The sequence below is a fragment of the Thrips palmi genome, unplaced genomic scaffold, assembly GCF_012932325.1.
Source record: "Thrips palmi isolate BJ-2018 unplaced genomic scaffold, TpBJ-2018v1 HiC_scaffold_8, whole genome shotgun sequence".
Classification (NCBI taxonomy): domain Eukaryota; kingdom Metazoa; phylum Arthropoda; class Insecta; order Thysanoptera; family Thripidae; genus Thrips; species Thrips palmi.
The window spans coordinates 2,549,014-2,575,025 of NW_023144635.1; the positions used below are offsets into that span (position 1 = coordinate 2,549,014).

Here is a 26,012-nt window from a genome sequence, read left to right on the forward strand (position 1 = left end):
CTGCGGGACGCTCGTATTCATCACGGCCGTGATTGGCACGGCATAAACGGCGCCCAAAAAAGGAGCACCAGTGTCCGACGACGGGGCGGGGCGGGGCGGGGCGGCAGCGCCTGTATTCGCCACCGTAAAGATGATTGCCATTATTACAGCGTAACAATAAACGGCCGGGAGGTGTGAAATGAGCAGCAGTCATCGTGTAATGTAATATGCTCGCGCGGCGAGGGGAAAAGGGGGGGGGGGGGATTCATCAGGCCCCTGCGGTACGCAAAAGCCGATGAAGGAAACGTGGCTCCGATTAGCATAGAAGCTCACCCAGTGCGCGGTCAGCACGCGATGCCTAGCCAGCGCTGCGACGCGTCTCTTTTCCTTCCTTTTTCTCGTTTTTGCTATTCCCCTCTTCTTTCTCCCTCCTCTTTTTGCGGTCATCGCCAGAAATGAAATAAAGCGCGCGCGCGTCATGAGAGAATAACAGTGATGAGCGAACGGGCAGTGTTTCTCCCACTCATTGTGACGCCCGTAACGACACTGTTCCGTCACACGGCACGGCGGAACCGCCGGGAACCGCGGAACACCGGTGGGGTCATTCACTGAGGGCCACTTTGTCCCACTTTTCAAAGTCAATTTCATATCCCCGCCGATGGAAAAGGGGGAGGGGGGAAGACAACTGTTCCGCGCGGAGCATTTTGTAACAACAGCATCAGCAAAAAAAAAGTCTGGAAAACGGCGAGAGAAGAATAGAAATAAGGAAACAAAGAGACGGCGAAAGGGAGAGGGTGCCCTTAGGGCTCCACGTCGCCGTGGGCGCTCCGTGTGAAGAAGACATTGGGGTCGCAGGTGCGTGCCGAAGCCCTGCACCGCCCTGCACTGCCCTGCCCTACGGTGCGCCGACATTTAATACCGTTTCGCAGAACACCTGTCACACGGCGCTGCGTCGCTGCGTCTCTGCGTCCGCCCGGCCAGCCGGAAAAGACTGGCGCGTTGAAACGTCATCCTCAGATGAAGACGTTTTTCGGAGTGGGAGGCAGAAGACCCCCCCCCCCCCACACACACACACACACGGCTGATGCCTGGAAAAGGACGGCGGGACCCAGCCGGCCCCGCGGCAGCAGAGGCGGCTGGACGATAACGCCGTTTACGACGGGCCTTAAAAATTGCTCAGGACAATCAAGGGACACGCCGATTTTCGTTCCGCAGCGCAAAAGGTCAGCCCGCGGGGACCGGCGGCCCCGCCGCGCGCAGATGGAGTGAAAAAACGAAAACGAAAACAAAACGGGGGAAACAACAACAGCAGCCAAAATAACAGAAACGCGGCCGGACCCACCGCCTCTTTTCGCCGTAGGAATTTGCACCGCAGCGAGCAGGGAGAAACTTCCAAAACTTTGCGAATCGTTGGTTTGTTTGTGCGTGCGTTCGTGTGAGTGTGTGTGGCCGTGTGTGTGTGGTACGACTGTGGACTGTGTGTGTGTGTGAGCACGACAGCGTGAGTGTGTGAGTGCATCCCCGCTCGCAGGTACTGATGGTGGCCTGAATGTTTGGCATGCATCCGGCAACTTGCACCAGCGAACCAATACCGTCCCATGTGCCCCCCTCCCCCCTGCCCTCCCCCTCCTGCGTGTGGGAAGGCGCGGGGAGTGAGCCAAGTGCACTCATCAGGCAGCCCGAGCCGGGTTCGAGCCGAGGCGACTGAGCCGAGCCGAGCCGCGCCAGCGCAGCGCTGCTGTTAACCTGAAATCCGTTTCGGACAAAAAGACGACGCGAATGTAACAGGAGCGGGGGCCCGGTGCCCGGTGCAGCCAGCCCGCCCGGCCACCGTTACCCTGCCGATGAGGGCATGTTGTGTTGCCCCCGCCGCCCCCTCCTCCTCCGGCCCCCTCCGGCCCCCTCCGGCCCCCGCGGGGTATCCTCCGGCTCCATCGCACTGCCAGCCGTGTGCCCTCTAAAAGGGCGCATGTGCGGATGGGCTGCTGGCTTTACGATTTGGCGCGAAAAAACAACAGCAAAACAAAAACAACAGCAGCAGCGGAGAGGCGACCAAAGCGAGTGGCAACGGGGAGGGCGGATTTGGCTGCGTCATTAGAGAGGCGGGGTGCAGCGTGAGAATTCATTACGAAGAAATGACGGCACGGCGGTGGCGATGATGTGTGTGCACACTGTGCACAGCGCGCTGCACCCGGACGCCCACTAGTGCCGCCTAGCGCGGCAGCGCGGCCCTCAAACCGGCCGGCCGGCCAGGCAGGTGTTAAACTGTTAAACAGGCGGGCGGGCGTGTGCCCACAGCCATCGCCACTCACCCACTCCAAGCAGGCTAGATAATTTGTGTTTGCGTTCCCATTATTTTTGGTTTCGGCGTAACAACGTTCTTAGCCGGTCGGAAAGTTCTGGGACCAAAGTGAATTAGTTTTTTTCCATTGTTACTCTAATTTGTTTGTCTCGTTCGTGAGTTGGGCTGCGAGGGAAACGATTTTCAAATTGAAACGTCAAAAGTTCAGAAACGTTCCATTCCAGCCCGCGAAACGATTTGTGTGTCAACGGCGCGAGTCAGAGAAATCGCGGCGGAAAGTGCTAAAAGATGACGCACGCGGGGCAGGCCGTCGGGCCAGCATGGCCAGGATGCGAGGCGAGTGTCCATGAGTGGCGCGGCCGGGACCGTCCGTGACGCGACGCAGCTACCGGTCATAGGCCGGGCGGGGCGGGGCGGGGCGGGGCGGGGCGGGGCGGGGCGGGGCGTCCACGCTCTGGCTGGCGCGGCTAGCCTTACCTGCCCGGTCGCTTTACAGTGGGCCCCGGACAATGCAGCGTCCGGAGTCCAGAGTCCGGAGGCCACATTACATCTCGTTTAGGGCCTCCGGGAGACAGGACGCCGCGAGCGCCGCAACCAGCACTGCCGCCTAATCCAGTGGTTCTCAACCTTAGGGTCGCGACCCCAAGTGGGGTCGCGTAAAAATTTTAAGGGGTCGCGGCGAGGTAGCTGGGGTCGTGTTTTGGGCCGATTTTAAGCAGCCACTGCGTCTGATCCGAGGCGGGCATTTTGCTCCCTCAACCGGCAATTGGTCTTTGAACCTTCCTTTAGCATGCCTTTGTTACGGAGTGTGATTATCAGTCTTAGTTTGGGAGCAGTATTGTCTCAAAGTTTACCAAAACGGTCAGAAATGTCTTTGAAAAATCGTGTTTTGGGCCTATTTTAAGCAGCCACTGCATCTGACCCGAGGCGGTATTTCGTCCTCCTTCAACGGGCAATTGGTCTTTGGACCTTCTTTTAGCATGCCTTTGTTACGGAGTGTGATTATCAGTCTTAGTTTGGGAGCAGTATTGTCTCAAAGTTGGCCGAAACGCTCAGAAATGTCTTTGAAAAATCGTTGTGCCTGTTTTGGTCAACTTTGAGACAATACTGCTCCCAAACTAAGACTGATAATCGCATTCCGTAACAGAGGCATGCTAAAGGAAGGTCCAAGGAACAATTGCCCGTTGAGGGAGCAAAATGCCCACCTCGGATCAGACGCAGTGGCTGCTTAAAATCGACCCAAAACATGATTTTTTAAAGACATTTCTGAGCGTTTTGGCCAACTTTGAGACAATACTGCTCCCAAACTAAGACTGATAATCGCACTCCGTAACAGAGGCATGCTAAAGGAAGGTCCAAAGAACAATTGCCCGTTGAGGGAGCAAAATGCCCACCTCGGATCAGACGCAGTGGCTGCTTAAAATCGACCCAAAACATGATTTTTTAAAGACATTTCTGAGCGTTTTGGCCAACTTTGAGACAATACTGCTCCCAAACTAAGACTGATAATCGCACTCCGTAACAGAGGCATGCTAAAGGAAGGTCCAAAGACCAATTGCCCGTTGAGAGAGCAAAATGCCCACCTCGGATCAGACGCAGTGGCTGCTTAAAATCGACCCAAAACATGATTTTTTAAAGACATTTCTGAGCGTTTTGGCCAACTTTGAGACAATACTGCTCCCAAACTAAGACATATAATCGCACTCCGTAACAGAGGCATGCTAAAGGAAGGTCCAAAGACCAATTGCCCGTTGAGGGAGCAAAATGCCCGCCTCGGATCAGACGCAGTGGCATGCTAAAGGAGGGGTCCCGTGGGGTCGCGAAACTTTTCCTGGGGGTCGCGGAAATTTTTGGCTACAAATTTGGGGTCGCGAGCCGAGAAAGGTTGAGAACCGCTGGCCTAATCCGCCGCGATCGGCCGCGGGTAATGCACCCTCGTCTCGTTTTCGGGGACGCCGAGGAGACTGAAGACCGGGGACCGGAGCACGACGTGGAGAGGCGTATGGCGCCTTCCGCGGGCCGCGAGGGAGGAGGGGGGGGGGGAATCGTCCACACGATAGCGGCACCTCCGGCCTAGAGGCCACGCCGTGTGCGCCGCGCTCCGCCCCGCCCGTTCGAACGGAACAAATCGAACACGCCTGCAGTGCAGTGCCTGCCGTGCCACCGCGCTTGCAGTGCTGCAGCGCGCGCGTTCATCGGGGAACGCAAATACGGCGAGATACTCGCGCCGACGCCGCCAGCAACCACCAGCAGCAGCAGCCGGCACCGCCCCGCCTGGCCCCGCGTCGCGCGATCATTGAACACCTCGCCGAGACACATCCCGGCAAAAACAAACGCCGTAATTAACCTTGCAGCGGGCGAGGCGCGGCGCGGCGTGGCGTGGCGCGAGGCACTAGGCGAAGGGCCGGCAGGGCCGCCAACACGATTTTATGTGAAACGTGACGACCCTTCAGGCCGATAAGAGCGAGCAAGGCGGAGCAAGGCGAAGCAAGGCGGGGCTGTTAGGTTGGCAGCCCTGCGCGCGCTCTCTCACACACACACCAACACACTCGCAAGCCCCGTGTGGTGTAAAATGGCTTAGCAATACTCTATAACGGGAAACGCAGAGGACTCCAATATACCGCGCTGTTTGTTCGTGTGCGTGTCTGCACGCTGTTGCCGAAAGCGCCGGTTCGTCGCTGTGTCTCTCTCGCACCCCTACGGAGCGTCGCAGGAGTGCGACAGAGACAGAGACAGAGTCTGGCGGTGCCTGATCGGGGGATGCGCACCTCGCGGCTGCAGGCGCGGATTGTTTTTCCTAGGCAGCGCCTTGCATATCGGCTTCCGAGGCAGTGCCGCGCCGCACCACGCCGCGCCGCGCCAACCCACGCCACGCCGCGCCACGCCGCGCTTATTGCCCGGCCGTCAAAGTCCAAGTGAACATCACTTTGCCGTGGAAAAGGTCGTAAAAACCGTCCGGACCGCCGCGTTCGAAGCGGCGAGAAAAAATGGAGGGACGCAGCCTCTTTGCGGGTGGGCCTCTCCGACTGCCTCTCGGCCGCGTCGGCGTGCTCGGCGTGCTCGGCGTGGCGCTGACGTCATGGTTGTTGTTTTGCTAAAACGGCCAGGGCGGCTAGGCGACCTGATGCAGCAGCACGGGTCGCGGAGCGCGGAGCACCAGTCATCCTCGCGATGCGCCTGGCCTGGCCAGGGCCTAGCCGAGCGAGAGGAAGAAGAACCGACGGCGGCAAATTGGAGAAATGGCCGCCGTCGACGCCGTCCTGCCTTTTCGTCGCAAAGTGGCCGCTGGCCGCCACCGCCACCTCGTTGTCGTTCTGGGAAGCGTCGTGGTCGTCGCGCCGCTCCAGCGACACCGCGCGAGCCGGGCGGCCGCCGTGCCGGGTAGGCAGCCGGCGCACACGCGCACACACGCGCAGGAGGGTGGCCTACCCCGCACGGCGGTCGCGCCCCCCATTACCATTAAAGGCTAGGCGGCCGCGTCCCCCGCTGGCGGCAGGCTGGTCGTACTGGCCCCCTTCCCTTCCTCTCCTCGGCCGCCGTCGCGTCGTCCAGCCGCAGGAAAAATAGAGCCCGCGAGATTAGAAGGCGTCGGAGCGCCTTACTGTCCCCAGTGACTGGGCCCAGTCCCCACAATGGACACCGCGCCGCGCGCCGCCCTAGCCGCGCCAGCCGCGCCGTGAGACACATACCGATGCTCCGAGATGCGAGATGCGGTCCCGATAGCGTCGGGACGCCGGGAAGGGACGCCGGGACGCGGTCAGGAGAGGGGAAATAATAAGCGGTTTATAAACGCTCGGCGACGTACGCGACGAGACGGTCGTGTTGGCCGGGGCGTGTCTCTTTCTCTCTCACACACACACAAACACACAGCGGCAGGCAGGGCACCGGCTGCACCGTGAGGGGCTTTAATTCACTGCCACTATAAAATAATTGACGTTATCGCTGCATCGCGTCATACAGCTGCAAGGGCTGCAGCAAGGGCGGTGCGATCCGCCGGGCTGGCGGGCAGGCAAGCCGGCAGGCCGTGGGGCCTATAACAGCACTATCTGGGGCCGGCGCGTGGCGTGCCCTGCCCTGCCCTGCCCTGCCCTGCCCTGCCTGCAGGCCGCGCCTCGCATGACCTACCTGCACGGCCGCGGAGGACCATCCGGCCCAATTTGATAAGGCGCTACGCGTCGCGTCGCCCCGCCCCGCCCCGCCCCGCCCCGCCCTGGGTGCCTTCCTCGGCTTACCTTGATCATCCCCGGCGGCTGGAACGGCCGCTGCTGCTGCTGGCGGTGCTCCTCCTGCCGATGCTGCTGCTGCTGCTGCTGCGGATGGTGGTGCTGCTGGCGGTGCTCGATGACGGCCGTGTGCGCCACGCTGTCGTGGACGCGGACCTGGTCGGCGGCCACCTCGCGCGCCTGCTCCGAGTCGCTCGAGTCGCCTGCGAAAATGCAGCAAAACAACGTTTCAGGACCGTTTCGCGCAAGTTTTCACGAGCGTAAATATATCGCCACTGGGGTTCTGCTGCAGCAAGAACCCGGTCTCCCGTGTGTGATTACGCCGGAGACCTCAACGCGCGGCGAAAATGGAATACGGATCCAGGATGGCGTCGGCGTCGCTGTGGCTGCGGAACGAATCCGGTGAGCACGGCGGCCACGGCGGCCACGGCGGCGAGGTGTGGCGGCTGGGTACGGGTACGGGGTACCGGGTCAGAGTGCGGTGGCGCGGCGCGGCGGGCGTGCTCATCAGCGTCGCCATTATCACCGGCGCCATCACCCTGCTCATCGCGACCGAGGCCCCAACGACGTACCGCAGCAGCAGGCCGGGCTCCACGCGAGGCTCCCAGTGCAGGCGGTGCAGGCAGTGCAGGCGGTGCAACGGGACCGCGTCGGCAAAAGGCAGGCAGGGCGCCCGGGGGCTGAGCAAGCACCCAACTGACGCCTTTTTTTCTCGTTTTTTTCTTCGTCTTTTCGTCCTCGCTGATGCTGCCGCCGCGATGCGACCCCGAGCTCATCTAAGCTCATCACATCAGCGCGGCCATATCGCACATCGCCGAGCTCGTCGTGCGCTCCACCGCAGCGCCCTGGCCGGGCCTGGCCTGGCCTGCCACGCCGCGGCTAAGTAGTCCGGCCCGCACACACACACTCACACACGGAGAGGCGCCCTGCTCCCACGCTCTTACCCCGTGTCGCCCCGCTACCGCCATTCTCTCCGCCCTTCCCGGGGCACGCCGCGCCACGGCCACGCCACGGCCACGCCATTGTTTATCGTGACAGAGTTTAACAAGAGTGTTACCCACCAGCCCCGACCGCCCCGACGGACTGCCCGGCCCCCGACAGCCCCCGGCTCCAACACACGCCACCTTCTTTACGACCGTTTGTTCGAGCTTCGAGTTTCGAGCTTGGAGCTTCGAGGGCTTGGAGCCACCGCGGGCACCGCGGGGCCGATCACCCTTCATAAGCCCGCTATCACGCCTCACGCGCCTTGCTGAACTTACACTTCGGCCGCGCGACGGAACGTGGGACGTGGGGCGTGGGACGAGCGAGAGGCGGTTGAAAGTGCCGCCCGCCCCGCGCGGCCCGGTCAGCCGACAGTGCAGCCAGGATCGGAAAACTACTCATAAACTTGTAAGACAATCTGCCGAAATATGTAACGAAATCAATCCACACTTGGTATTTCATTTCAATTCGCCCTTCTTCCCGCGTCCTTCTGGCCCGCCGCAACAGCCAACAGGTGGCCGTCCGCAGAGCTAGACTGCTAGACGCGACAGGTGCTCTTGTCGGCGGCGAGGAGTGCGTTCGTGCGTCGTGCGTGCGTGCGTTCGGGTTCAATGGGTGCCAGGCGGGGCCAGGCGGGGCAGGCGGGGCAGGCGGGGCCGGGGGCTCGCGTGTGTTGCAGCCTGTCCCCGTGTTGCAGCTTGCTTGCGGCGCTGAGTTGGGAGCCGGCAGCTGCGTTTGTCTAGGGGAGCGAGCAGTGACGGCGACCGCGCCTCATTCCTAAATCCGAGCGCCGTCTCTGTCGCACTCACTGGCCGTTCCGACCGGTGCGAGGGAGACAGAGCGACAAAAGCTCTGTTCGGAATCAAACTGCCGGCCGCGCCCCGCCCAGACTATCCCGATTAACGTCAGCGAATAACAGAAGAGCAATGCAAGTCGAGTGACTCTGCGCCGCTCCGCGAGTCGGCGCGCGCAGCGATGCGTGCCTTGGTTCCCATGGGCAGGGCGAGGGGCGAGGCGAGGGGCGAGGGGAGGGGCGAGGCGAGGGGCGAGGCGAGGGGCGAGGCGAGGGGCGAGGGGCGAGGGGAGGGGCGAGGCGAGGGGCGAGGCGAGGGGAGGGGAGGGGAGGGGGCCGCGGGAGGCAGTCTGCGACAAACAGATCCGACCGTCCGAGGGGGCGGTCCGCGCTGCCGGTCCAATTCCCCATCAAATCAACAAGTCCGAAATAAAAAGCGCGCCGTCTGTTCGCTCGTATTCCGAGTGCTTGGTGGATTCGCGCCGCCGGTGGCGTAGCCGGCGTGGTGCGCGCTGTGACGCAGCCAGGACGACGCAGCCAAGCGCCGGGCGGTGGCCGCCAAGAGGAGAGTGGTGGCCGGGGCAGCCAGGGCGTGGCGGCGTGCAGCGCGGCACCGTCGCGTCGCTCCGCACCGCGCCCCGCGCGGCGCGGCCGGCCCAATTTTGAAAGGAATATCTCGTCTTTGGCTCGGAGGGAAAGGAAAGGAAGCGGCAGCGGGATGAAGCCGTCGTTGTCGTTCCCCGCGACGGCCAGGGGACGTCCACGCGGACCCCGCGGCCAGGCGGCCCGCAGCCCGGCGCTCTGTCTCTGTCGCACCCGCGCAGAGTGCCGCGTGAGTGCGACAGAGACAGAGCGACGAGACGACTCTTCTGAATCGCTCGGCTGACATGAGATCAATTACTCGGTTAGTCCGGCTGAGTGCGGCGGGGACGGTCCGGACGCCAGGAGAATGAGAATGCGAGCGCGGCCGCGCGGGGCGGGGCGGGGCGGGGCGGGGCGGGGCTTCCTGCTGCTGTCCCTTGTGCCCCACGCTGCGCTGCTCCGCGCCGTGCCGTGCCTCGCCGAAGATGAGAAACCACCCATGAGCCTAACGGGCGGCGGGGCGGCGCGCAGCACAAGCGCATTGCAGCATTGCGACGCGGCGATCCAGGCGAACGAGTCCCCAAAGGAGTGCGGTCCCCACCGCCCCGCCCCGCAGCCCCGCAATTGCCTTACAAAGGTCCAAACGCCGAAAGAAAGAAAAACCTGCTTTTTTCAGTTTCTCCGCACTTGTAAAAGTTGGTTTTCTGATAAACGTTTTTAAATCTACTACGCATGGTATGAAAAGTGACACCCACAGACCCATTCCATCTCATTTTCTGCTGTAAGTGCGGCTGATTTTCCACCTAGTTCCTGGGGAATCGCACACGACCTGGATGGGCCGCGGCCTGAAGGTCCTGAAGGTCCCGAAGGTCGGCCGGGTGCCTCCATGGTGTCTCCATGGTGCCTTGTTCTCGTGTCATGCGCCGTGACACCGTAAAGTCTTTCGCCGGCGGCGGAAACGCGGTGCACGCGACGTACAGCGCGGTACAGTTGAAGCGGCCCGCGTCCGTCCTCGTCGTCGCGGCCCTTGTCGCGGCCGCCCTGGCAGGCTGGCAGCCCTGGCCGTCACCGCGGCGTCCCACGGCGAGCCGCGACGCGCCCGCCAGGCCGCTGGGTCCTCCTTTCCTTTCTAAGTCCGGAGGACAACGACAACGGTCCCGTCCTGCCAGGGACTTCCGTCGAGCCTTTGTGGGCCTGTTCGGCCACTCTGAATGCTACTCACCGTCCAGGTCCATGGGGTCCAGGCCCAGGTCCGGCGCGGAGATGGGCACCACGTTGCCCAGGATGTCGTCGATGTTGGTGTGGCCGCCGATGAAGAGCGGCAAGTGCCTGGGCCGCTGGGGACGGTGCGGCCGCGGCGTCGCGGGGGCGGACGGGGGCTGCGCCGGGGGCGGCTGCTGCCAGCTGGAGGACCGGACGGGGGGCGGGGGCGGCAGCAGCGGGGGGCAGGGCGAGGGGGCGGAGCCGGGCCAGTCCGACGCGACGCTGGAAGCGTCACTGTCAGGAGGCGGCCGCTGTCGACGGGGAGGTGTCGGCGCGCGGTGACGGCTCTCATCTTCCGAGCTCTCCTGCGGATGTAAGGCACAGTGTGAGGGCCGGCGCGTCACCAGACCGATTCCGAGAGTCGCTTCCGTCGCTCCGTCTCTCTCGCACTCGTGGAGTGCTCCCAAGGGGAGCGAGAGAGACATGGTGACGGAAAACGACCAACGGAATCAGTCTGCAGGGCGCCAAGACAAGCAGTGGTGCGCTTACCTCAGAAGAACTCGGCGAGGCCGTGGTGTCTCTGCGCTGCTGCTGGGGCGGGGCCAGCGACGTGGGGTTGCTGTTGAACATCCACCACGGCCGCTCGCCGGAGTAGATGCGGGTGATTCGGTACTTGGTCTCGTCGCGGTGCGAGGACGCGTCCCTGTCCGAGGAGTCCGAGGCCTTGCTGATGGAGGCCGAGGCCGCCGAGGCCGCCGACGCGCAGTCCGAGGCCACCCGCTGCACACCCTCGGCGATGTTCTCTATGCTGTCCAGCCACCAAGCGCGCTCGCCCGACTCCACGGGCCGCAGGTTGGCCAGGGTGCGTCTCTCCTCGACGGCGCCGGTAGGACTCGTCCCGGCGGCCGTGCCCACACTGTTGACGGACAGCGTGCTCGGGGCGCGCTGCAGGGCTGCGGGGATGCTCTCGGCGCTCTCCACCCACCACGGCCGCTCCCCCGAGTACTGCTTGCGGATTTTGAAAGACTTGACGCTCTCCTTGTCGGAGTCCTGGCTCGGCTTGCTGAGCGACCGCGTGCTGGGGGCGCGCTGCAGTGCGGCTGCCTGCTCCGCGATGTTGTCCGAGCTCTCCTGCCACCAGGGCCGCTCGCCAGAGTACTGCTTGCGGATCTTGTACAGCTTGCCGGACTCGTTGGACTTGATGCTGACGCTGTCCGGGTCCGTCTTGCCCAGCGACCGCGTGCTCTTGGTTCGCTGCAGGCCTTGCTGCAGGCCTTGCTGCAGGCCCACCTCGCCGACAGAGTCGTCCGCCTCGTCGCGGTGCGCGTCCATCTCGGTGGGCGTCTTGCTGCCGTGGCGGAAGAGGTTGGTGACGGGCCCCAGGGCGCGCATGAGGAAGGACTTGGCCTCGTCCTGGGCCTTGCGGGGCTTGGCGGCGGCGGTGGCGTGCGACGGCGGCCGCGGCGGCTTGTCGTGCGCCGTGAGGGACTCCTGGCCCGGCGACCGCGACACGCGCGGCCGCGACGCCACGCCGTTGCACTGCGAGGACTCGTCATCGCTGCTGGACTCGCTGGGCGCGCTCGACGACGACCAGCTCGGATCGGGCTCGGGCGAGCGACGAATCTGCAAACCGCCACAGCGCACTCAGCGAAAACAAGGTCTTTAGTTCGGATGTGTAGAAATCGTAGTTTGGTCTGACTTTAAGCAGATATGTGTCGTTGGACTTTCCTTAAGCATGCATTTGTTACGGAATGCGATTTCCCGCCTTAGTTTGGGATCATTATCGCCACAACGAAACCAACCTCCCAACAACCAGGATTTCGTGAAATCGAATATTTTTTTCCTTTTCTGAATACTGTTTTCGCCCGTAAATTGCCCGGCTCTGAAAACACGACTGTCTACAAAGACGGGCGACGGTTCGCACGCAGCCTTGGCAACGTCAGGACAGAGTTAACTTACATAAGTGCGGGCTGTAAAACTACTGACGCTTCTTCTTTTTTTTTTTCAAATAAATCATGAACAACGAGGAACGCGCCAGACACCGACAACAGATTTTATTCCGAAATAGAAATACTCTGAAACCAAAGTACTGGGACAACCTAACCTCAAATCTGCGCCGATCGATTGCCTCCCGATCGGAAATTGATCCTTAGGCACCCAACTACAAGTGTGCAAAGTTTCATGCTTTTAACCAAAAGTGCACTGGGTTTTCCCATATAAGACCCACTACGGTGCGCCCCGTAATGCGTAGATGTGTCCCGCCTGCGAACAACGCCTCTGAGTAGCGTGCAATTTACACCTGCGCACTTACAGTGCACCCAACGCACTTCCACCGTTTGAGTAACGGCGCGAGGCCCGCTTACCTGGAATGACGGAGTTGTTGGCTGTCGCTGCAGGACACTGGTCATGCTTGCTGCGCTTGCCGCGCTTGCCGCCGGGCTGGGGGGAGTGGCGGGCGGCGCGGGGGTGGAGGGCGGCGTGGGGGCGCGAGGGCTGCCCGCCGGCCTCACGAGCTGGGGCGCCGGGCCCGGCTCGCGCGCCGCGGCCGAGGCATCGGAGGGCGTTTCCGAGCTCTCCGAGGTGCTCCTGCCGCCCGCACTGCCCTTCCTCACCAGTTTCCTCTGCTCGGCTTGCTGCCTCTTGTACTCGGCCGCCTCGTCCTCGCTCAGCGCCACGTTCAGCGCCGACTTGCGGAAGTCCTTGATGGGGATCTTGATGACCAGGCTGGGGCTGGGGAGGTCCGAGGCGCTGCCTCCCTGCACTGGGGCGGCGCCGCCACTCTGTCCCGCGGCGAGCGAGCCGAGGGAAGCGAGCGCGAGGGGCGCCACCTTCTGTCGCACCGCGGCACTCTCGATGACTTTGACGACACACTTGCCGGGCACTGAGGTGCAGGCCGCCGTCGTGGCGGTGCTGGCGGTGCCGGCGGGGCTTGCGTCACTGTTGGCAGCCCTGCCCGGGGTAGGCGGGCCGCTAGGCGGGCCGCTAGGCGGGCTCGGTGCCGGTGACGCTCTCGCGTCCTTCTTGGACGGCGACCGCGACGGCGGCGCCTGCTGCTCAGTCTTGGCGGGCTTGGGCGGCTCGGGGCTCTTGCAGGAGGTGGGCGTGATGACGGTGGGCTCGCGGTAGCCAAGTCGCGCGGACGAGGCCGCCGTCGAGCCCTGCGCCGAGGCCGTGTAGCTGGAGGAGCTGAACGCGCACGGCCCGGCGTGCCGCGACCACCGCGTCTCCATGTCGTCCGTCTGGCAGGTGCGCTCGCAGCGCTCCGGCCTGCTGTTGGAGCGCCGCATCTCGCGCTCCGTGGTCCGCGCCTGGTCCGCGCGCCGCGTGCGCAGGTAGTACGACGGCGAGGGCGCGGTGGGCGACGTGGAGCGCGTCACCATCGTCACCCAGAAGATGCACGGCGCCGAGTCGTCGCGCCACGCCGCGATCACGGCCTCGGCGGGCTCGGGCTTGCCGAACACCAGGGTGGGCTTGGCCGGCGTCGCGCCCGGCAGGTTGCCGGCTGACCCCGGAGGACCGCTGGTTGGAGTGGTGGCCGCACTGCTGGCGGGGGAGCTCTGGCTCGTGCTGGCAGGCGATCGCACGCCACTGGAGAGCCCGCTGGAGAACCCGCTGGAGAGCCCGCTGGAGAGCCCGCTGGAGAGCCCGCTCGAATAGGACCTGGGACTGGAGTAGGTGGACAGGCTTGTCGGCCTGTACGACGAGTATCCCGACGTCGACGACGACGTGCTCCTATCCCGGTCTTTGTTCTTGTCGGGCAGGAACCTGCTGGTCTTCTGGTCGGGGCTGCGTCCTCTCGGCTGAGTCGCCGCCCCGGGCCGGTAGCCGGACATGTACCGGCTGAGCACGGAGCCCTCCTTCTTGGCGCCGGCATCGCTGGTCGTCGCGGCCGAGGCCGCTGAGGCCGGAGCGGCCAGTCGGGTCGACGGCGACTCCTTCTTGTCGGAGTACCTGCTAGTCGCCGGGGTAGCAGTCGCATCTTTCTTACTATCGGCCGAGGACGCGGACGCTGCGAAGCGCCCCACAGTCGCAGGGGGGCTCAGCGCCGAGTCCTTCTTGTCGGCGAACCTGCTTGTCGCCGCGACGCCCGCGTCCTTGACGGCGTAGCGAGTGGGCGGCGGCGGCGGCTCCTTCTTGTCCAGGGCAGGCGACGCCGCGGCCGCGGCGCTCCTACTGGACGTGGTCGAGGGCGTTCTTGTGTACCCGCCATACTTTGAAGCGGTGGCGCTACCGACCGCGGCCTTGGCCTCGGGCTCGCGGGACGCCCGGGACCCGAAGCGAGGCGTCGGCGGTTCGGCCGGGGTGGTGGCCCTGGGGGCGTAGCGCGCGGCCGCGGTCGCCGCCTCGGCCTCGGCCTTGCGCTCCTTGTCCCTGGCCGCGGCCAGCCGCTCGCGCACCGAGGTGAGCGCGGGGGACTGCGGGGGCGGGGCGGGCTGCACTCGCTCGCGCCCCGCGTCCGCCGACCGCAGCGAGGACCGCGACGACGGGGTGGGGCTGGCCGCCGCGCTCGGGGGCCCGCTGGTGCCGACGGAGGGCGTGGCCGACGTGCTGCTGGAGGACCGGTAGGACGTGAGCCTGCTGCGGGACGCCGGCGCCTGCGGAACCACAACCAGCACAAAGACGCTGCAGTTTTATCGCAGTGGCGGAAGTCGGGAAGTCACCCTTCAACACAAATTGGCGGGGTCTCGCGCGGCCGGGTCGGGGTGGTCTAGGCGCCGGGCCAGACGCCAGACGGCCGCCCGGCCGCGCGTTCCTTACTGCCAGGAAACGTACACAAGCACACAGAGCGTCTAATAACTTGGGAAAGGCACTATTTAATGCGCGCTCCCTTACTTTCTCGCCAACAGGGGCCCACAGTGGCTCTGCAGACAGGCCGCACTCAGACCGTGCAGCCCGCTGTGTGATTCAAGCCCAAGGGCCAATCAGTTTCCCGACTTAAGGTCGCCTCGCACAGCAGATCCTGGCACACTACGTCCCAATTTCACGCATGCTGTTTTCAACAAAAGGAGAGAAATGACTAACTGCTGACCTACGGGCCCAGAGAGTTTCCAAGTTCGACGCGTTTGCGTACCTGGTTGGCCGTCGACGCCGACGTGGAGGTGCTGGAGCTGGGGCTGTTGGCGGCGGCGGAGTTGTCTCGGCGGGCGCTCCATGGTGTCTGGAACAGAGAGCAGGCGCGTGACTGCGTGACTCGCCATGGCAATGCGACAGCAGTCTATCGCCGTGCCAGGCGCACCTTCGGCAGCCACAACACGCCGCTTGTCGTTGTGGGGGCGGCGGGGGCGGCGGGGGCGGAACCGGCGGGGTGGGTGTCGCGGGGGCGGGACGCGCGGCCCACCCGCTGCCCCCGTTGGCACGCTGCCAGCTCCTGTACACCACCACTGCACTGCACAAGCCTGATTCATCCACTCGTACACCCTCCCCCTCCCCCTTCTCCGAAAATAGTCTCTACATGGAGGAGTACGTGGACGTGGCGAGGTAGGGCGAGGCACGGCAGAGAGCCTAAATCCAGGTCTCAAGGTGCAGACCCGCCCCGCGGCCCGCTCCCTGCCCTGCACAAAATATTCCCGCTGAATCGGCCAGCGCGGCCAGCGCACGCGGAGTTCAGTTTGCAGTGGCGGAGTGGCGGTGCACTGCACTGCAGGCGGCGGCTCGAGCGGCCCAGGCCCAGCAGGCCATCATCCAAGTGGCCCGGCCAGGGCCCGGCTGGCAATGCTCCTGACCTCTGGGCCTCTCCCGCGCTGGCATGCGTCCGGGCGGGGGGCGTAGGCACGGCGTAGGCACGGCGTAGGCACGGCGTAGGCATCGACTCGAAGGCGATCCCATTCGCGGTGCGCGAGGCCTGGCGCGGCCTGGAGAGGCTCCGCCATGCCCCTCCGGATCCCCCTCCGGGTTCCCTCTGCCCTGCAAGGTTGTTATGTCCGCCTGGGGGATCTGCGCATATTTCTCGACGAGTTATTTCAGAATCGGCTCACTTCACTGGCGGGGCGCGCGGCGCTCGGGCCCCGCGGGCCCCGGGGCGTCAGCAGGGAAGGCGCGGGGCCCGGGGCGCGGGGCGCGGGGCCCCACACCGGGCGGCGAGGGGGCGGGGAGGCGTACCGCACTGATCCGAATCATACACCGCGGCCCTCTAGCGTCTGTAAACCAGTAAACCCCTCGCGCCCCGCGGACCCCCGCGACCTTTGCGGTGGATGGGCAATTCGAGGCGTGCCGTGCCCTGGGCGGCGTGGCGTGCCGCGCCTTCCGATGCTGATGTATTTGACAGCCGCGTTTGTTCTGCAATGGCTCCGAGCCTCCTCGCCGCGCCGCGCATTACACCGGCCGGCCTGCACTGCTGCACTGCTGCACTGCCTGCACTGCCTGCACTGCCTGCACCTGCCACGGGCATTCGTTGTCGGCGCTTCTGATCATCTGACCACTTGGCGTACAAGCACAAGAGTGCACTTTGTCAACAGGTCCGAGTGTCTCCAGCGGCGGAGCATGGGCAGCATATTGTTCTCATCATTTCGCGAGAGAAAAGAACCAGCACTGGCAATGAACTTGGGCTAGGGTGTGCCCTTGAGCGCTACACTGGTAGCTTATTGGCCGCAAGTGACAAGGCAGCCGAAGGGAACCGAAGGGAACCGAAGGGAACCGAAGGCAGTGCCGCTTTGGCGAATCATCTCGGCGAAATTAGACGTCCGTCCGGGCGGCGGCGTGGCGTGCGGGCGCCGCGGCGAGGCAAGGCGTCTCCGGGCGTCGCTCTGCGGGCCGGCCGCGATCATCTCTGCGGGGGGCAAGAGCAGCCCGCCCCGCCCCGCCCCGCCCCGCCCCGGGCCGTGGCAAGCCGGACCTAATTATCCGTCTGCAGCGGGGTGGCGGCGGCGCGGGGCGTTACTCGACTCGCGGCGTCCTGCCGGCAGCGCGCCGCCGAGCAGCCGCGCCACGCCCTGCCTTCTGCTGGCCGGCCAAGCCGAGGCCAAGCCGAGGCCGAGCAGTGTCGCGCCGTCACCGCGCCGGCCGCGGCAAGAGGTCCGCGGCGAGGGCCCCGCGGGTCGCTGCCCTGCCCGTCGGCCTGCTCCGCCTGCTCCTCGCGGGCGCACTCCACTCGGCGCAGGAAGGAACGGTCCTAAAACGGTCCAATGTCGGCGAGTCGGAGGCAGGCCTGCCGGCGGGCCATGATGTGTGGAGGGAAGGAATAATTAGCCGACGACGACGGCGCGGCGGCACGGCGGAAGCGAGATAGCGAACAATGGGAAGTCGAGCGCAACAACGGTTCGGAAGAGGAGAAAAAGGCGCCGCCAGTGACACTGAGCCACTGAGCCGGACGGGCCGGCGAATGCAGTGCCGTGCAGTTGGGCGATGTGCTCTGTTACAAGTGGCGCACAATGGCAGGGCGGCCGGGGCCGGACAGTGAAATACTCCGGCCGGGCGATGAGCTCATTCATTCCGCGCCGCTACTTACAGTGCTCGCAGTGCCAGGGCTCGGCCAGGGCCAGGGCCGCCGCGCCGCCGCCGGGGCGGTGTGCAGTGATAGCGCCATTACTGGCTTTTTGTGCGCCGCAGTCAATCGCTGGCGGCGCTGCGGCGCTGCGGCAAAACCAGCCGCCGGTTCCGTCTCGCCTCGGTTCGGGGTTTCGGCTTCCGCAGTTCCGCCGCGCTTAATTCAGTCGCCTTTTTATCGGGCGCATTAATTCGTGCGACGCGCTCAGCCCGGAGAAAAAGTTTCTTGCTTCAAACGAAAGAAACTTTTGGTTCTTTGATAACCAAACAGACATGTCCGCATTTCAAATAAATTGTTGGTGCAACGAACAAGCTGTAATGGCACAAAACCTGTGGGTTTGGAATAACTTTCCTAATGTCCTCCGCGAGCACCGCTTAATCAGCATCAGCGCAGTGCAAGCATGGGAATTACCGGGCCCGAACGGCATAGGATCAGTTCTGGTCTAGCCTCTCAAGTTCAAGTTCATGACCTGTAGCGCTCGTAGCGCCTGCGAGGTAGGCCATGGGCCCATCACGCAGCACACCGGCGTGGAGACGTTGGCCTACCTTGCGCCTGCCTTAGGGGCGAGGTAGGCCACCGTCTCCACACCGGTGTGCTGCGTGACGGCCCAGTGGCCTAACTCGCCGGCGCTAAGACGGCCGGCCGCTTGAATCGCGCGCTGCACCTTCAAGCTGCATCTGCCAGGGGCGCCGGAAGTGGGGTGCAGGGTGGGCAGGCTGCCCCCCCTGGAATTTGGCAGGGGGGGCATCGCCCCCCCCTGGACTTTGGTGGGAAGCTGCGAAAATCGAGCCTAGGGTCAGTTGGAGCAATTATAGGACACGGGGTAAAAATGGGACAGCATATTCCAAGGGGTACCCGACTCAAGATAATCATTGCGCGTCTAGTTGGTAACCAGTGAAATAATCAACATCATCCAATGAAATGACAATCATACTTGCGGGGATTCAATCACTTTTGACAATTTTTGCGAGACCACTGCTCCAACTATCAGCGGTCAAAGCCTTCCCGAGGCGGGGCATGAAAGAGTAGGGTCTTTAGGATAGTAAGGCGTCGAGGGAGGCCTTTGACCGCAACTAAATTGGATGCAGTGACCGCTTAAAGTCAGCGAAAACGATGATTTTTTGAAATTCTTTCACTTTTTGACCATTTTTGCGAGACCACTGCTCCCAAGCTATCAGCGGTCAAAGCCTTCCCGAGGCGGGGCCTGAAAGAGTAGGGTCTTTAGGATAGTAAGGCGTCGAGGGAGGCCTTTGACCGCAACTAAATTGGATGCAGTGACCGCTCAAAGTCAGCGAAAACGATGATTTTTTGAAATTCTTTCACTTTTTGACCATTTTTGCGAGACCACTGCTCCTAAACTATCAGCGGTCAAAGCCTTCCCGAGGCGGGGCCTGAAAGAGTAGGGTCTTAAGAATAGTAAGGCGTCGAGGGAGGCCTTTGACCGCAACTAAATTGGATGCAGTGACAGTTCAAAGTCAGCAAAAACGGTGATTTTCTGAAATTCATTCACTTTTTGACCATTTTTGCGAGACCACTGCTCCCAAACTATCAGCGGTCAAGCCTTCCCGAGGCGGGGCATGAAAGTAGGGTCTTTAGAATAGTAAGGCGTCGAGGGAGGCCTTTGACCGCAACTAAATTGGATGCAGTGACCGCTCAAAGTCAGCAAAAACGATGATTTTCTGAAATTCATTCACTTTTTGACCATTTTTGCGAGACCACTGCTCCCAAACTATCAGCGGTCAAAGCCTTCCCGAGGCGGGGCATGAAAGAGTAGGGTCTTTAGATAGTAAGGCGTCGAGGGAGGCCTTTGACCGCAACTAAATTGGATGCAGTGACCGCTCAAAGTCAGCGAAAACGATGATTTTTTGAAATTCTTTCACTTTTTGACCATTTTTGCGAGACCACTGCTCCTAAACTATCAGCGGTCAAAGCCTTCCCGAGGCGGGGCCTGAAAGAGTAGGGTCTTAAGAATAGTAAGGCGTCGAGGGAGGCCTTTGACCGCAACTAAATTGGATGCAGTGACCGCTCAAAGTCAGCAAAAACGGTGATTTTCTGAAATTCATTCACTTTTTGACCATTTTTGCGAGACCACTGCTCCCAAACTATCAGCGGTCAAAGCCTTCCCGAGGCGGGGCATGAAAGAGTAGGGTCTTTAGAATAGTAAGGCGTCGAGGGAGGCCTTTGACCGCAACTAAATTGGATGCAGTGACCTCTCAAAGTCAGCAAAAACGATGATTTTCTGAAATTCATTCACTTTTTGACCATTTTTGCGAGACCACTGCTCCTAAACTATCAGCGGTCAAAGCCTTCCCGAGGCGGTGCATGAAAGAGTAGGGTCTTTTTAAGCACCTTTTTTGGTGGGGGAGGGGGGTAATTAGGAACGTAGGATTTAAAATTGTTTGCCCCCCCCTGAGGAAATACACTTCCGGCGCCCCTGGCATCTGCCGGGGCCTGGAGCCGTTCGAACGTTCCCGCGGCCGTCGCCACTGGTGCTGCCCTCTGTTACCGGGCGCGGGCACTAGCGCGGCGCAGCGCCTGCGCAGACTCCCGCGCAGAGGGCGCCACTCGCGGTTCGGCGCAGGGAAGCACCAGCTCGGCCAGGTAGCGGTGCACCTTGCGTTCCGAGTCAAGAAGACTCACCGGTGCTCATTGCTCATAAAAGCATTTTTTTCGCGTCCTGGTCAAATTCAGACAGCCCAGCTCGGACAGCTTGCCCATTCGTTTAGAGCGACCTCCGTTTCGCCCAACCCGCTTATACACCGTCAGGCTCGAGGGAAGCAAGGGACGCGTTGGTGCGACCGCTGGATTTTCGAAACTTTGGACTTGGACGCAGCGAAGTGAGCTACTTTCAGAAACTTAATCACTTTAGGAAATTTCGTTGGTGCCCCCAAACTAGGGCAAGGAATGCTTCTAATGAATGAACACACATACTTCTCTGAACACTAGCGAACACCAAAGAGTAGGTAAATAAGTGTGAATACCTTAGAAATGGTTTGTTGCAAAGTTGGTCGGATATTTCCGGAAATACTGGCACTCAAACCACTTTCCTTTTCGATCCTTTTAGTAATCACATCACATTCATTGACTGTTCAGGCAAAATATCTGGCCGCCTCGGTTGAAGGCAGCCTTGGTGGCAGGCATCTGTCGGCTCGAGCGGGGCTGCCGCCAAGGCTGCCGCCAAGGCTGGTGGCAAGGCTGGACGCCCGGGCTGACGCGGCCGCCCAGAGTGTGAGTCTGGAAGGTAAACAAACAGTGGCGTGCGAATGGCAAATGCGAGAGCACTCCCCGCCACTGCGCCCCGGCAGCCCAGGCCTACGCCAATAGAGCGCGCCAACACAGCGCGCCAACGCCCACACCGTGTCCATCTCGACAACCTCGACGAGCTGATGCTGGGCGGCCCTGGCGGCCCGGAACCGCGTTCAAGAACCACCGCGTCACCGCCAGCTGCTGAGCCCTTCCGCGCGGGCACTGTGCTGCGGCGGGGCGGCGCGGCGCTGCGTGGAGGGGATGGCGAGGGAGGGGAGGGGAGGGGCTGCCGGGCGAGCTGGTGCGTGGCGACGCGTGGCGCGCCCCAGAATAGATTTGGCGCAAACAGCAACCGGTGTGTCCACCCTGGTGCCTTCCGAGTCCCCTTCGGGTTGCTCACCCCGGCGCAGCCCGGCGCAGCCCAACACAATGGCGACTTCTGTGTCAAAAGCGCAGCGGATGCCGCGGTGCCCGTTGAACAGCTGACGGCCTGCTCTGCCAGGGCGGCCAGGGCGGCCAGAACAGCGTCGTGCGGGGCGGAAGCTGGCTTGCGGCAGGCGAGGCATTATTGTCTGTAGACGCCCTGGACGCCCTCCTACGCCACACAACTGGGAACCACTGCCAAGCGATTCCCAACGATCGTCACTCTGGCTCACTCGCTTTCATGGGACGTCCCGCAAGGGTGCTAGGGCAGCGGGTCCCAACCTTGGGGTCGCGTCTTTAAAAAATCGTCTTTCGGGTCGACTTTAAGCATCCACTGCGTCTGATCCGAGGCGGTATTTCGTCCTCCCTCAACGGGCAATGGGTCTTTGGACCTTCCTTTAGCATGCCTTTGTTGCGGAGTACGATTATCTGCCTTAGTTTGGGAGCAGTATTGCCGCAAAGTTGATGAACCCACGTGTTTTCAGACATTTGTGACCGTTTTGGTCAACTTTGCGGCAGTACTGCTCCCAAACTAAGGCAGATAATCGCACACCGTAACAAAGGCATGCAAAAGGAAGGTCCAAAGACCAATTGCCCGTTGAGGGAGGACGAAATACCGCCTCGGATCAGACGCAGTGGATGCTTAAAGTCGACCCGAAACACGATTTATCAAAGACATTTGCGACCGTTTTGATCAACTTTGCGGCAGTACTGCTCCCAAACTAAGGCAGATAATCGCGTTATGTTTTAAAGGCATGCAAAAGGAAGGTCCAAAGACCAATTGCCCGTTGAGGAAGGACGAAATACCGCCTCGAATCAGACGCAGCCTAAAGTCGGCCCAAAACACGATTTTTCAAAGACATTTGTGACCGTTTTGATCAACTTTGAGACAATACTGCTCCCGAACTAAGGCAGATTATCGCACTTTGTATCAAAGGCATGCTAAAGGAGGGGTCGCGTAGGGTCGCGAAATTTTTCCTGGGGGTCGCGGAAATTTTTGGCTACAAATTTGGGGTTGCGAACCGAAAAAGGTTGGGAACCGCTGTGCTAGGGAGACGAATGGACGAAACGAACCATCGGAATGGCTTGGCTCTCATTGGAACTCATCCGGCGAGCCGAGCCGCGCACAGCCGCAGGCTTGAACAACAGCGTTTCGAGTTTGGCGCGCGATGGCGCTGAAAAGCCGTTGCCCCGCACTCTGTCACAGCGTCCGTCGGGCGTGGGGCGTGGGGCGCCGCGACGCGCTTCATAGAGCGGACACTGGCCGCTGGCACCGCTGGCCGCGCTGGCCGGCCGTGCCGCTTCAGGCGGCGGGGTTTCCCCGCGTTCGTGTCATCCCGACGCGAGCGTTCAAACGGGGTTCGTGCCGACGGCGGCGCTCCCCGGCGGCGTGTGCGGTGCGGCCGGCTGCGGCACTGTTGCGGTTCCACTTCCGGCCCCGTTTTCTGCGCGCAGCGACCCGAGCGGTTCCGCGAACCGGGAGCACTGTACACGCCGCACCCCTTCGGCTCCGCGGCGAGCGACTCGGGGGCAGCGCCACTAAAATCACCGACCGCAAGCAGACCCTACTCCTCCCCCTGTTCGGCGTGTTTAGTGTTGATCCAGCCCAGCACAGCCACCGCTCTGCGCTCTGCAGCACGTCCATAGTGCCCAGCACACCTCTGACCCAATTCTGGTGGGCAGGCAGGGCGTCTGCAGGCCCGTGCCTCGGCGCCGTATGGACTCGGCTGTGTTTACAAGGAGCAGCGGACCTCGGCGCCGTGCCGCGCCGTGCCGCGCCGTGCACAGTGCGCAGCCTCCCTCGCATTAGTGCGAGACTGCGCCGACACGTCCGAGTCCTCCTCGCATGTCTGCCTTCTCTCGGGCAGAGTGCGTTCCACCGCTAATCACTTTCCAAAGTTTTAATTTGTGCGCGCGCAGCGCTTCGCGTGTGCCCGGCGTCGAGTCACGAAACGATTTAGGCGCTCGCTTCCCTCCCGCGTGCCACGAAGGGTAAGGTCACGTCAGGCAACCCCTCCCCTCCCCCCTCCCCCGCTGGCCGACAGCTTCGCGATGAACCTTCACTGCACTGCGCTGCCCCGCCCTGCACGACTGCCTGCGCGACCCAAAAACTTTGGTACCCACCCCACGGAAAACGGGAAACGGAGCGGGGCGCCCTAGATCGAAAGAGAGGGGTTGCAGCATGTGTCAAATAACTTTTCTGACGTCCATTTTGTGTTGACTGAGCGTTCTACCTCACTGTAGTAGTAACCGTGAGGCTGTGTAACTTAATAAACGTACTGTCTCTTCCCAATGAGAACAGAGGTAGTCTAAATTTCGTCAAAATGGTCTCTGTTTCATCGTTAGAACGGACTGTACTTTGACTCCGAGTCAAAATTCAGCCGATTTCGGCGTCAAAATATGAGTTACTTTGACGCGTGGCCGCGCGACGCCGCCGTTGCCGGGGCGACCGAGGCCGGCTTCGGCACGGAGGGACGAAGAACGAGGACCGCGCTGCACAAGACGACCAATTCTCTTAAAATAGCGAACCTAAAGAGCGGGGACGATGCGGAGTCACGGGAAAGCGCGGCGCGGCGGCGGCGGCGGCAAAGTGGTGTGTGTGGCCGTCAGGCCGTCAGCGTGGCAACGCCTTTGTCAGCTCCAACTTTGCCGAAAAAGGGGGGAAATAGGCGAGCCTTAGCGGTTGTGCGCCGCGGCCGCGTTCGCTGCGGTGCTCCAGCAGCCGCGCTCCGGGCTCCAGCGCGCTGAATCGCCTGCGAGGCGGGCCGGCCCGCGGCGCACGCTGCCGTGACGGCACGGCCTAGCTTCCAGGCGCTCCACGGTCCACGGCCGGACCCGCCGGCTGGGCCGACGCGGCGCTACCCCACGCGCCACCGGCGTGGCGTCCGCGTCGCATTTCATCTGGCGCCCGATTGGATTGCTGCTCGACGACCTGACAGCTGGCGTCTGCCTCCGCGTCCGTCTGGGTGCGCAGCGCGCCGCGCGCCGGCCGTGCCCAACACGTGCAGTGTGTAAATGCAGCCGGCCGCCCCACGCCCCGCACGCCCCGCACGCCCACGCGGATGTCGACACGTGAAGCGCGAACGCGGCCGCCCCCAATGCGAGGCTGGCCCGGGCACAGCATGCGGACTGCCCTGCAGCGCGCTGACAGCCAACAGGTTCACGGGGGACAAGGCCGCGCGGAGGGCATGGCCGGGCACGGCGGGCACGCGGGTTGCGTGAGTACTTACGTAGCTCCTGAAGGTGGACATGGCTCAGGCGCGCGAGTCAGCTTGTCACATGGCGGGGGTAATCCTTTCGGGAAACTGTCATCATCATCGTCACTGCACTGTTTTCACTTTCACTGCAGTTCCCCTCCAGAGGGCGCGGGGGTGGGGAGGGGTGGCAGGGCACGCTCGGCGGCGATGGCGGCGACACATGCGCATGGTACTCGTTCACGTTCACGCCGATCCGGCGGCGGGTTCGGGGTTCGTGGTTCGGGCGTTACGAGGCCTCGTCGGGAAGCCAGCGACGGCGGTCGGGCCGCAAGGGATGCATGGCCGGGACCAGCGGGGACCTCCGCTCCCGACACGCCCCTGGACGCCACTGACGCGCCGTGCGCCCCGAGGCCCCCGTGGGGCGGCGGAGAGGGGGGAGCGACGCGCACCAAGCCGACCAAGCCCCAGGCCGACCAGGCAGCAGCCCGCCGGCCAGACACCCCGTCGCAGCGCGCGGCGCGCGGCGCAACCACGCACGACCTAACCTAACCAGCGGCAACCAGCGGCCGGTGTAGCTCGCAGTGTAGCTCGCAGTGCACGGTGGGGAGCCACTCTCAGACCCGCAAAAAAGATCCGAGTTTACAGGCAGCGAAAAACTGCTTCCTGTTGGCAAGTGTCGGCGGTTTCGGTTTTCCCACGGGCCTAATGGCGCCGATGATCCCCAACCAGCCGGGCAGGCTCTGAGGTCAGAATGACAATATGTCACGGCGCGGTGCGGCGCGCGGAGACGGGGTTGGGTTTTGTCGACAGCAGCGCCACCGTCACCGCGGCGTGCCCGAGGGCGTGCCGGCCGGCCGGCTCGCGGGCCAGATCGCTCTACTTCCTGCTGGTGGCGTTCCGCCCCGCCCCGCCCCGCCCCGCCCCGCCCCGCCTACTCGTCCCGGGGGTGGCGATGTGGCGGTGCTCGGCAGCGCGCCGCCGGCGTGCCGGCCAACACGTCGACACAGCTGTGGGCAGCGTCGTGGCAGCGCTGTGCCGAGCAACACCACACAGGACCGAGTAAATTTACTCGACAAGTCCGCCCCGCACGGCGACGACACGCCCGAAGCTGAGGCCGAGACAGAGGATAAGGGCGCACTTTATGGAGCAGTAATGTCGCCGGGCGCGCCGCCGTCGCCGTCGCGGAGGTCATCGACGGGGTCCTTCCCTTCCCCTACGGCCGCACCTGTTGCGGATCCATTTCACCGAGTTTCATGACGGGCGGTGACTTTGTGGCGTTGTTGTTTTTCGAGAGGGTGATGACCAGGGCCTACACTACCCTGGGATGACTTGGAGGCTCGGCAGTTTGCCCTCGGTGTCGCGCGGACCCTGATCAAACCCTGACGGCCTCCTTGGCTGCTGGACTTCCCCGCAGTGCCGCCGGAAGTGGGGCGGGGGCTGACGATCGGCACCACGCCGTCGATACTTCCTGCGCGAGGGCGCGAGGACTGGGACACTGTAACCGGGCAAGGGAACTCGACAACTCGACCGGCGCTGCCATCTGCCGTCGACTCGCACCGCGGCGCGGCGCGGCGTGGTGTCGCCATGGCGCGGGGTATCT

At 62.9% G+C, this 26,012-nt stretch overlaps 2 protein-coding genes across 2 annotated transcripts in view; both read right to left on the reverse strand.

Annotated features, from left to right (window-relative positions):
- The window catches only part of LOC117653034 (FH1/FH2 domain-containing protein 3), a 58,242-nt gene extending 45,716 nt beyond the window's left edge, over window positions 1-12,526 (reverse strand). The window contains exons 1-4 of the mRNA XM_034398375.1: window positions 12,427-12,526; window positions 10,613-11,686; window positions 10,083-10,428; window positions 6,514-6,707 (exon numbers count right to left, since the gene is read on the reverse strand). Coding sequence (XP_034254266.1) covers window positions 6,514-6,707; window positions 10,083-10,428; window positions 10,613-11,686; window positions 12,427-12,471 — 1,659 coding nt within the window. The 5' untranslated portion in view covers window positions 12,472-12,526. The remainder of the gene's footprint in view (window positions 1-6,513; window positions 6,708-10,082; window positions 10,429-10,612; window positions 11,687-12,426) is intronic.
- A 43-nt stretch (window positions 12,527-12,569) lies between these two features.
- Window positions 12,570-24,788, reverse strand: LOC117653035 (mucin-5AC-like). The gene is made up of 5 exons (XM_034398376.1): window positions 24,446-24,788; window positions 15,135-15,221; window positions 14,563-14,658; window positions 12,698-14,478; window positions 12,570-12,594 (listed from the first exon to the last, which is right to left on the reverse strand). The coding sequence occupies exons 1-5, from the start codon at window positions 24,464-24,466 to the stop codon at window positions 12,570-12,572; spliced, it is 2,010 nt and encodes a 669-aa protein (XP_034254267.1). The 5' UTR covers window positions 24,467-24,788.
- Window positions 24,789-26,012: the final 1,224 nt, after the last annotated feature.

Excerpts from the sequence above, each read along its gene's own strand:
- LOC117653035 (XM_034398376.1), bottom strand. The coding sequence starts at position 24,466 with ATGTCCACCTTCAGGAGCTAC. Across the intron at positions 15,222-24,445 it reads TGTCCACCTTCAGGAGCTAC|ACACCATGGAGCGCCCGCCG; the intron begins GTAAGTACTCAC and ends TCTCTGTTCCAG. Across the intron at positions 14,479-14,562 it reads GCGGGCCCCCGAGCGCGGCG|TCCCCCGCGCTCACCTCGGT; the intron begins GCCAGCCCCACC and ends CCGCCCCCGCAG.